The 11129-nt window shown below is 35.8% G+C and overlaps 1 protein-coding gene across 1 annotated transcript in view; it reads right to left on the bottom strand.

Annotated features, from left to right (window-relative positions):
• The window catches only part of COPB1 (coatomer protein complex subunit beta 1), a 32487-nt gene extending 21725 nt beyond the window's left edge, over positions 1-10762 (bottom strand). Inside the window, exons 1-7 of the mRNA XM_029208900.1 lie at positions 10659-10762; positions 9809-9960; positions 6640-6869; positions 6048-6217; positions 4236-4350; positions 2950-3042; positions 821-958 (exon numbers count right to left, since the gene is read on the bottom strand). Coding sequence (XP_029064733.1) covers positions 821-958; positions 2950-3042; positions 4236-4350; positions 6048-6217; positions 6640-6869; positions 9809-9899 — 837 coding nt within the window. The 5' untranslated portion in view covers positions 9900-9960; positions 10659-10762. The remainder of the gene's footprint in view (positions 1-820; positions 959-2949; positions 3043-4235; positions 4351-6047; positions 6218-6639; positions 6870-9808; positions 9961-10658) is intronic.
• Between the last annotated feature and the right edge of the window lie 367 nt (positions 10763-11129).

Consider the following 11129-nt stretch of genomic DNA (forward strand, 5'->3'; position numbering starts at 1 on the left):
AGCTGGGTGAAGGGTAATGGGAACTTTGTCCTAGTTTTGCAACTTTTCTCTACGTCTAAAATTATTTCAAAATAAAAAGTGAAAAGAATTTTTTAAGTATTGGTGGTGAAAGCAGTAAATTCTCCTATTTATACAATCTGGCTTTCTAGAACAGTTCATTCTATGAATATAGTAGGGGTTCTTCACATAGTCTTGATAAACTAAAAAAGAGAAATATTTCATTATTGAAAATATACACTGGAACTTTTTTAGGGTCCATCCTTTAGGATCCAGTATCCATTTTCCTAGATCCGTTTTTTTTTTTTTTTTTTTTTTAGCGGGTATGCGGGCCTCTCACCGTTGTGGCCTCTCCTGTTGCGGAGCACAGGCTCTGGACGCGCAGGCTCAGCGGCCATGACTCACGGGCCCAGCCGCTCCGCGGCATGTGGTATCTTCCCGGACCGGGGCACGAACCCGTGTCCCCTGCATCGGCAGGCGGACTCTCAAACACTGCGCCACCAGGGAAGCCCTAGATCTAGTTTTTAATGTAACTAAAGTATGGGTGGAGATCTTAAAATACGAGTGTCATTCTCCAGAAACCAGAAATACTGCTATTCTCTCTCTGTCTCTCTTGCTCTCTCCCTATATACATATGAAAGCAGAAAGAAAGAAAAGGAAAGTCAGACTACGTAAGGAATCAAATAATTTTCTAATATTTGTAGTTATTTCTATGCCATGTAATGCTGTGTAACCACACAGTAAACTGCAATGTCACTAAATCATAAGTGATAAGATAGCATATCTATCATCTAATTGGCACCCCCCCCAAAAAAAGGAGTACCTTGATTGCAGTAGGTGCACTAGAGAGTGTCACTAATGTTCCAGCGGCTTCATATTTTACAGCAGGGCTAGATGACTGTAGTAAGTTATAGATGCAGCGAATGAAACGAGCCCTTTCTGATGGATTAGCATGACAGACCTGGAGAAGAAAACATTTAGGTTTCAGTTGACTGCAGGAACACTTGCTTTCAAACAGATTTTTTAAATAGATATCAGCTTACAGGATGCTAGTTTTCTTAATCTGAAAGCTAAGAATAGTCTTATAAGGACACCTGAAGATGTCGGCCAATGTCAGATGAGACGCTGTGACACAACACTGGTAATTTCAGAAAGTAATAGGTTTTACTTCAAATAATTGTTACAGCTACTCAATCCATTTATTCATTCAATAATACTTTATATTTCCACTCTTTCTATAAAGATTTTTAGATGGCTCATAATTAAAGATATGCGTACTATACACAAGTGAAATAGAAAGAGAAAATGTAAAGTAACAAAGAAAGGACAACACATTAACTAAGTACACTAATATGGGTACTGTAATAGGTATTAAATTTGTTCCTACATTTTTATTCTGGATGTCACGTCAAAAAGGGAAACATGATGGATTATATAAATCTCAACAGCTGATAAAAGAAAAATACCAATTCTTAAATAAAGCAAGAAAGATAACCTCTTCTTCAAGTACTGCTACTTATTATTTGGGGCCATATTCAATGTTGGGAAGACAACTATAATTTTCTATCCCGTTCTAAATGCATTTCAATACCTTTACCTGTGAAGCAAATATTCCTTACTTTTTCTATTTTGAAGTCAGTATTTATGTTAGATTTTCCTAAAATATATAGTCAAATCTCCACTACTCCAACATGACTCAAAACTTCTTCCCTCTTATTATAACCTGGATCCTACCAGACAAAGAAGTCACTGGATAGCAGAGAATCCCTATTTTTGAGACTCTCAGTGGTATCCCTAAACCATACACATGAATTATATTTATATATATTACACATATATTTATATATTTATAGTTCTGGTTTCATCTTAAATGCCAGTTCCAAATGACTGGGTACCCTGTGTTGAAAGGGGCCTCTTTCCTGCAGAAGCAAAGAGGTTGTAATGAGTGAGAGTGTCTGCTAGGGGTATTCTGTCCATGCCACCCTATTCAATAAAAGTCATTCCTAACAAATATTTTTGTTGGCCTCCAATGGTATCAATAGCAAAACTGGATGTTATTGCATCTTTTATTTTCTCAGATCGTTTAAGATGAAATCAGTTCTTTCGAAGGATATATCAAATTAAAATGTTGCCAATAGAGTACTTCATTTTAAAATCCAAATCTCTAATCTAGTTTTAAACTTTCTGTGAGTCACCGGCTTACAATGTCATATTAACATATTTAAAGTCTTTCTATTCTCTTTTACAAACAGGAACAAAAAAATACTTAAGACTTTATTTTGGTTTGTTTTTAGATTTCCAAAGTAGTCTTGTGTGGGGACTGCCCTGGTGGTCCAGTGGGTAAGACTCCGCGTTCTCAGTTCAGGGGGCCAGGGTTCGATCCCTGGTCAGGGAACTAGATTCCACATGCATGCCGCAACTAAGAGTTCACATGCCGCAACTAAGAGTCTGCATGCAGCAACTAAGAAGTCCCCATGCCACAGCTAAGAGTCCACATGCCGCAACTAAGACAGTCCACATGCTGCAACTAAGAAGTCCATGTGCCGCAACTAAGAAGTCCGTGTGCCGCAACTAAAGATCCCACATGCTGCAACTAAGACCTGATGCAGCCAAAAAAAAAAAGTAGTCTGGTATGTATTCAAGAAAAGATCCTGACTTTTATTTCAAAGCCTAATTCATAATCTATTCAGTGACTTAGCGGTACACAACAATTTCTTTGCAGCTGTATTGGGTCAAACCACGAGTTTTCATAGAATTCTTTACTGAGGTTTAGAAAGAATGGAAATATTTGGAAAATATGATAAAACAAAGGGGGTGGGGAAGACTTTAATAGGCCATGATATGAAATATTTCTACTGTTAAAACATGTTATCCTAGCAATTAAGCAGCATCCCAGAGACTACTTAACCTTATCTCAAACTCTTAATTTTGCCCATTATAGATTAGTCTTACCTTATAAATTAGTTCAACAATAACCAACTGAAGAATGTCTCCAAATGTCTGAACTTGATCAATACAAGTACTTAGGTAATCCAAAGCTCGATCCTGAAAAAATAACAATATATTTATCAAACTCAACCTCATTCAATAAAAGGACTTAATGAACTTTAAAAAATATATACAAATAAATCTAAAACAAATGAGGAAATGAGGGCAAAGGAAAATTAATTGATGGAAAAAAATGAAGGTTAACACATAATGTAAAAGTCAAATATACCTTCTAGAAATGGGCCACAAATCTAGGGTCTGAATTTTCTAGCAGCTAAGCCAAGTAGAAAGACATTATGTATTACATGATTCTGGGTATCCACACAATCAAAACAAACCAACTGATTATGAGCACAGTTACTCCTATTTCTGAGACCCAAAAGAAAAATCTCATTGATTCTCACACACTGAACACTGTGATAGAGAGAACTATGGCCTCAACAACAGCTCTACAGTAAAAGTATCGACAAATTTTATTGAACTATTTCTGATTATGTCCCTTCATGCAGGTAAACAGCAATAACATAGGTCAATAAAACCAACTCTAGAGAACGACAAACACTGTGGCCCAAATAAGCAGCTTTCTTATAATCTTGTTTACAAAGATAAAATGATAGCATCTATATTTCAGAGGAATGGATAGATTCCATGCTTTCCAGTCTTCATGCATATTTTGATAATAAATACTGGATGGTAAAAATTCCGAGATTAGATCCCACCAAGGTATGCAGAGTCACTGCTAACCAGCAGAAGAATAAACTTTAATCACCAGCGGAGCTGGATGTACAGCTGACATTTACTTATGAAGTTTGAAAAGCCTAATAAAGACATATCTACATTGAAGTCCACCCTCTTTTGAAGCTATGGCTCAGGATAGACCCCATACTATTTTTCTCTGTTAAACAATTTTAGATCTATACTGAAAGGAAAAATAAAGCCCCAAAGCAGAGTGCCACAGCACATGGCCATAATAATTTCAGTCTGGAAGAACTGTAAAGTGGCTGCTATTAAATGCTTCTCTGATGTTTACTTTAAAAAAAAGAGTATATACTTAAGCAATATTCCACAGAAGGAATTTTTTTAAATTCTATTTTTATATAAATTAAGTTAAAAAATCTAAAAAAGTCAAAATATACAAATCACATGTACTATAAACAAAATTATTGACTAAAAACTTGATTAGGCCTCTGAAATATCTTTAATTCTCATTTAAATACAGTGATAAAAGTATTTTTTAAAAAGTACTTCACCTGATCGGCATGAATAAGCATCATAAATGCATTTCTTTTGCAACTTGCATCCTTCTCATTCACCAGAAAATCATGAATCAGTTCAGGAGCATCAGGTATAAGATGTTCAAAATTTCTTGAAATAAAACAGGTAATATCCATATTTAATAAAAGCTACTTTGTTATTTTAGTAACTCTCTGGACACTACCAAAATTAACCTTTATCAAACCTTATAACACTATCCATTTTTTTGCTTTTCAAAACTTTAAATCAATTAGAAAATTTTGGGTATGAATCAGAAGCTTACATCTTCATCTATTAAGTTATCAAATTATATGTTTTCTAAGTTAATACAGAAAAAGCTGATTTATCCAACATGCTACCTATCAAATGAATAGCTCTTAACAATTCTCTTTCATATACTTTAGGGATATAATGCTGATGCTCATAATGACAACCTCAAGGTACTGAAAGATCCTTCATTAAGAATTATTAGAGAAAAAAGTCCCCTGAATTTTATTAATTATGCACTGTATTTATTTACTTCTTATTTTGAAAATTTAAACTGTTTGCAGTATACAAGACAATGAACACCAGCTCAATAAAAACGGTCACCTAGCTTTAACAATGATTAATTCAGTCTTTTTTTTTTTTTTTTTTTGCGGTACGCAGGCCTCCCACCGCTGTGACCTCCCCCGCCGCGGAGCGGAGGTGCAGGCCCAGCGGCCATGGCCCACGGGCTCAGTCACTCTGCGGCGCGTGGGATCCCCCCGGACCGGGGCACGAATCCGCACCCCCTGCATCGGCAGGCGGACTCTCAACCACTGCGCCACCAGGGAAGCCCCATAGTCATTTTTGTTTCACCTACATCTCTACTTACTTCCTCTCCTCCCATATTATTCTTAAGCAAATCCCACACCTTGTTAACACTTCTTCTGTAAATATATCAGTATGCTTCTCTAAAATTAAGGACTCTTTCTTTTTTAAACTAATATTAATATCATTATCATATCTTAAAAACTGTAACAATTCCTTACTATCATCATATAGAAAGTGTTCAAATTTCTGTCTTATGTCATAATTTTTGTGTGTATACTGTAGTTTAAATTCTGAAATTTGTGTAGTCTGTATGGTAACTTTCAAAGAACTCTACGTTATTAACCAGAATACCACTTTTCCTAACAGACAACAAAATCTAATGTAACAGTAAAAGAACTGTGAAATTACTTAACAATCAACTATTAAAGCACAAAGATATTTATATAAATTACGTTCTAATTCTAAATAAATTTACACCAGTGACTGTAAAAACCAAGCATTCCAGCCTCATCTAACTCATTCTTTTAAAGTCCAAATCTTCAGCTTTCTAAGGACAGGAATCAGCTGAGAATTGCAAACCTTCCTATTAAAAAAAGTTCCCTCCTTAAGGCTTCTAAGTGTAAAAAGACCCACATTCCACAAAAAGAGAATTCTAAAATAAGGTCAAAATCTCAAAGCTATGGGCTAAGCAAGTTAATAAATTAATTAATTGGGCTGGAGTACTAAAATTGAGAATGACAGGTAGTGCCATAAACTGGAAAGTGTACAACCTGTTTAAAGGGGGCCATATTCACTTCCAGCAGATTGTCATTATGCAGAAACCAGGACCCAGTGTTGCCAGATCTTTCAACTTTTCAACGTTAACAATTTAATGATAATAAAGAAAAAATGTTCAGGCTAATCAAAACATATTTGCAAGCTACATACAATCTGCAAGGAACCACTTTGGAACTTCCAGTCTGAAAGACTGAAGAGTCCTCACAGAACTAAGCCAAAGGAAGACCTTTATTTACCTATAGATAGTATAGATGGCCAAAACAGCATTTCTTCTAACATAGCTGTGTCGATGCTCCAAACAAGCACGGATAGCTGGCATTAAAGGTTCCAGCAATTCTGCCTCTTTCAATTTGCAAAGAAAACGAAGAGTAGATCCTCGAATAAATTCATTAGGATGTTGAAGGTCCTGACATAAAATTTTAAATATGAAATGTTGAGTCCCAACATTGTACAAAAAACCCACAATTTTTAAATACAAAATTTTCCAATAAAAAAGTCAGAAAGTAGGTTTGAGGAAAAAGACCTAGATTATTACACAATTTCCATCACATTCCTGTTGATTAAAGCAAGTTTTACTTATCACATCAATGTTTTATATTCTATGTGTCATTGTTTTTTATTAATAACATATAAAATGCATGGAAAGTGTATGAAAAAAGTAACAATAAAACTTTTCACAATAACATTTTACAACTTCAGTTCCAAATATCTACAACCTACATCTTACCCAAGATTTAATTTTAAAAATTAAAACAAAGCCCATTCCACCAATTTTACAATTATTTAAAAATCAAAGCAGTATTTGGAAATAATCATGGTTTGGTTTACCTTTCTATATGCATCACATACAAGGATCATTTCGTGTAAAAGTCTCCCATCTGGAGTTGTTTTAGGAACAATTTCCCAAAATACCAGAAGTAATTTTTTGATGGTGTGATCCTGAAGAGGCAGCACAAAGCGAATGATAGTCATCAGAAGTCCAGGAAGCTTTTCACCATTTAGAATCATAATGATTACTTTCTTCAAAGCTTCAGTCTTTGACTTCACATCTCCTTTTTCTGATTCAAAAATTCCAAAAATAAAAGCACAATTATTTCAAAAGAAAATTTCTCAGATAATTTTAAAAGCAATTACAAAATAAAACATTTTCTCACATTATCAGTGGCAATGGTAACAAAGGTACTAACCCAAGTGACAAGGGTTTTCCACCTGGCTTTGACAAAAACAAGCTGTACCACTTTATACAAGTCATTCATCTCTGAACCTCATGATTCTTTACACATAATATAAAGGCACTGGATTAGATCTTTGGTCCCAAACCAATGGAGTTAATGCAGAAGCCGTGAATCTACAGGTGCTCCAAATAATGTACTGGATTAGTAACCATTATTTACAATAAAGGATGATGCATTTAAGATAAAATGCTAGTTTACTGTTACTTAACCTAAAAATATTTGCTATATGTTATGCAAAACAATCTATAATTTCACATCGTTATTACTGCATACTTAAGAATTTATGGTAAAAATCTTTTGGATCCAAAATTCGAAGACAGAAATATGAGACAAGCACACTCTACTACAATTGTTTAGATCATAAAAATAAAATCTGGGAGAGGGAAGGATGGAGAGGGGTGATAAAAGTCTTTAATAATCAAGAGGAAAAGAAGAGAACTAGAAGTAAATTTTCAACAGTTAGAACATATGTGGCTATTAGAATAGTTCCTGTTGTCGCTAAAGAGACAAGAGGCTGTGAATGACTAACTGGTAGAGTTATAGGAAGGATTTAAGGCTCAGAAGAATCGTACTAGGTAAATCAAAAGCTCTTTCTAGCCCCCAAAAGCTATATATCTATTACCAACTTGGTATGATATCTTAACATGTTGAATAGAGAATATCTTCAGGTATTTGGACTGAGAACACAGTGAGGGTTACTGCCAAATTTATCCCGTAAGGGTCAGTATTTTTGTTTAAAACAGACTAACTTCTCATGCATCTTTCCATGCTTCAGAGTATTACATCTCCTGCCACACATGAAAAATTGTGTGCCATATCAAATCAAGAAATGAACTAATGTAAAAGGATGAATAAGTACCAATCTGGGCAAACCTTCAGTTTTTAAGTCATGAGGATGACAAAAACAAAGCATCAGGAGAGAGTTCAGTACTACAAAACTACAAAATAAGACAGATCAGGCAAAGTTCTAAGTGGCTAAAGTTGTATTCACTGAGTCTAAACAGGTTTTCCTCTCTTTGTCCCAAAGCTTCCTTTGTGAATATAAAAAAAAATTTTTTTTTTACCTAATCTGTTTGATCGTGTAAAGGACACAAAGTCCACAAGACAATACCCTATCACTATAATGCTGATGGCTTCTTTTGTTCCAGTTTTGGACTACTTTTCATGAATTAGCAAATCTAAAAAGTTTAGCAGGATAAAAATCCACTTGTAATTAAAGGTTAAAAAGTTTTAAAAGTTTATTAAGCAAACTTGTAAAAAATCAACACCATTTATTTCAAGTTCCCCTAACCCCAATTTCCATTTATTCTAACAATTCAAACTGAGGTGAAGAATGCTTCTTTCCACGTACTCAAAATTTTCAGAACTTCTTTTCCTGTGTGAACACTATCAAAAACATAGAAATTTTCAAATATCAATTCAATTCACCAAAATATACTCCAAGGAATGTATAGTCATCAGGGCTCACATCCAGTGATTAAAGGTAAAGGGTAGTTAAAGCAACTCACTATTTCACCAAACAAAAGTATTTGTTACTCAAATTGGAAACTACTCCTAAACTTTTTCTCATCTCAACTCTTTTGCGATAAAGTAAAAAATATACAAAAAATTCAAGACTACTTATTTATTTATTTGGTAGGTGGCAGGTAGTTAAGAGTATTTTTACAGTTAAGGACAAGTTTTGTTCCACCAATAAACAGCAATAAAGTTTATTGTACCAGCAGTAAACTTAAGTATTCTGGGGGTTTAAAAATTAAAACTTTTAAATTATGAGAAAAAAATAGTACTGAAAGTTTATTCATTAATTCGCATTCCATTCTACTATCTAACATGAACATGAAAAAAAAAGGAAATACAGTATAGGTGGCTTTTGTAAACTAAGGATATCAGTTTAAATGCCATAAAAACACATTTCTTTTTCCTTCTCTAAAAACAGACCTCAATAGAAACATAGTACTGAGTAGCCTAAATCAGGAGGTATTCCGTTACTGCTGATTAAGAGGTGGGAATATGCAAGTAAAACATCATCTCCTTTCAAACTGCAAACTATCTTTTAAAAGATACTCTCAAGGTTTGAAGCATTATTTTCCCTCTAATCTGTTTTAAACAGTAGTTATCAGTTTAAGTTAAACTTATTTTTAGTAGTTCAGTCAAACAAGAATCATTATCTTGGAATACGCATTACCTAAAAAAAATTTTTGACAGAATCACTCACAAAAAGGAGATACAGTATACACTTCTAAAATTCAGAAATATAGTTTTTGTTTTCTTCTTTGTATAAATGCTTTAAAAATGAAAAGCTTAAATCTTTCTGAAAAATATACATATATCCCAGTGTTGACTTACTTGTTCAACAGGTAGTGAACCCAAAGAACAAAGTTCTTTTGGTTTTACAAGCTAAGTAATATGAAGTTAAGTGCACAAAGGAATTAAAACATTCAAATACACATTCTCAACCTGTTATCTACAGAGAACTGTCAGCTACATTTAAACAAGACATTACATTATTTTGAAGAATAGTTAAAAACTAAACCATTACATTTCTTTAGCCCCACCCCACCATGTTATAAGCTAAACTGAGATATTTTATTTGTAAAAACCAATATTGCAGGACTAAAGGTAACAAATTTTCATTTTTAATAAGACAAAGATCTATTGAAGAGATCCTAAGAAAAAATTAAGCATTTCTAATTATAAAGGAACTTGAAAAGCAAATGAGCTTTTTATTTTCATTTCATTTTCAAAGTATTATCAAAGTTTACCTAGATCATTTTTTAAGCTAATTTCAGAAGGTGGTTCTGAATCCATCGGCACGTTAATTAACGTATAGCATACATTCTCAGCAGCCGTCATGGTTTCCGGTTATAGCCTACTCTCGATACAAGGTTTAAAGATAACGGATGCCAAAAAAAACCTAGAAAAATAAATACAAGGATATCATCACAAGCGAAAAGACAAAACAAAACCAAAAAAAGAACCAGTAACTATCGTGATCTTTCTTGTCTTTAGCTCAGTTTGGCTTATGAATTTTAAAGTATTAGAAGAGGAGGATCAATCTACGTTATGTTGCATAAATATAAATCTTGATATATTAAAAAACACACACTTGGCAGCCTTGGCCTAAGGTATATTATCTCCCACCGCACGATCCCGCCCGGGGTTCAGAATGCTGTACTGCAGAACTAAAGCCCACAATACAGTGACAGTCCCCCAGCCCCTCAGCCCATCGCGATATAAAAGTGATTTTTAAACATAATACACAATCTGAAATTCTGAAGTTAAAAGAGCCCGTGCACGAATACTCTGCAGAAACCTTAAAGAGCTTTAATGCGTTCATCCGTGGGACACTTCCCGGTCCCTTCCCTCCTGCAAAGCAAGCCCCGGCCCGAAATGGCGAGCCCCGGGGCCCTGGGTCGGAGAAGACCCCCGGCCAGTACGCAGGCCGAGATGAGGCGTCCCGCCCAGAGCCTTCCAGTCCCGCATTCCACTTCGCCAGGCCCGGACGCTAGCGGCCTAGTCGCTCCCCTTCCGAAGCTTCCCGCTAGAGCGCGTTCCTCCGCCTCTGCCCAGCCCAGGACGACTCTCCGAGATTAGGGGCTTGCGGCCCGCTACCTGACTCCAAGGCGCAGCGGCTGGGGAAACCGCGGGACCGTGTCCTCCGGCTCCAACCCGAAGCAGCGGCGGCTGACCAGCAAAGTCCAAGGCTGACGTGGAAGGGGGTGGGGAACCGACCCAAGCCGCAGCCACCTTAGCCCCTACGGCAACTCAGAGAGGACATGCATCTCTGCTCTGCGTCTGCGCGCTGCGGGTACGTCGTAAGCATTTCTAATTCTAAAAGAACTTCAAGTCTCTTCCACTTCTCAAGCCCTCGGCCGCTTTAGGCCAAAGAGGGAACTGGGAAACACATACTTAAGTTTTCCCCTTTAAGCTTGGGTTAAGAGTTGAGGTTATTTAAACGCTACTTAGAAATTGTATTTTCTTCCAGAAACGGAAACAACCAAGGAGAAGTGTTTGGACAGAAAGTAAAAACATTTTACAGGGCTCTGTGGCCCACTGGCAAAGAACGCTAGACTGGGAGCTGGA

Source organism: Monodon monoceros, unplaced genomic scaffold (assembly GCF_005190385.1).
Source record: "Monodon monoceros isolate NGI ecotype Baffin Bay Population unplaced genomic scaffold, NGI_Narwhal_1 Super_Scaffold_7, whole genome shotgun sequence".
NCBI lineage: Eukaryota > Metazoa > Chordata > Mammalia > Artiodactyla > Monodontidae > Monodon > Monodon monoceros.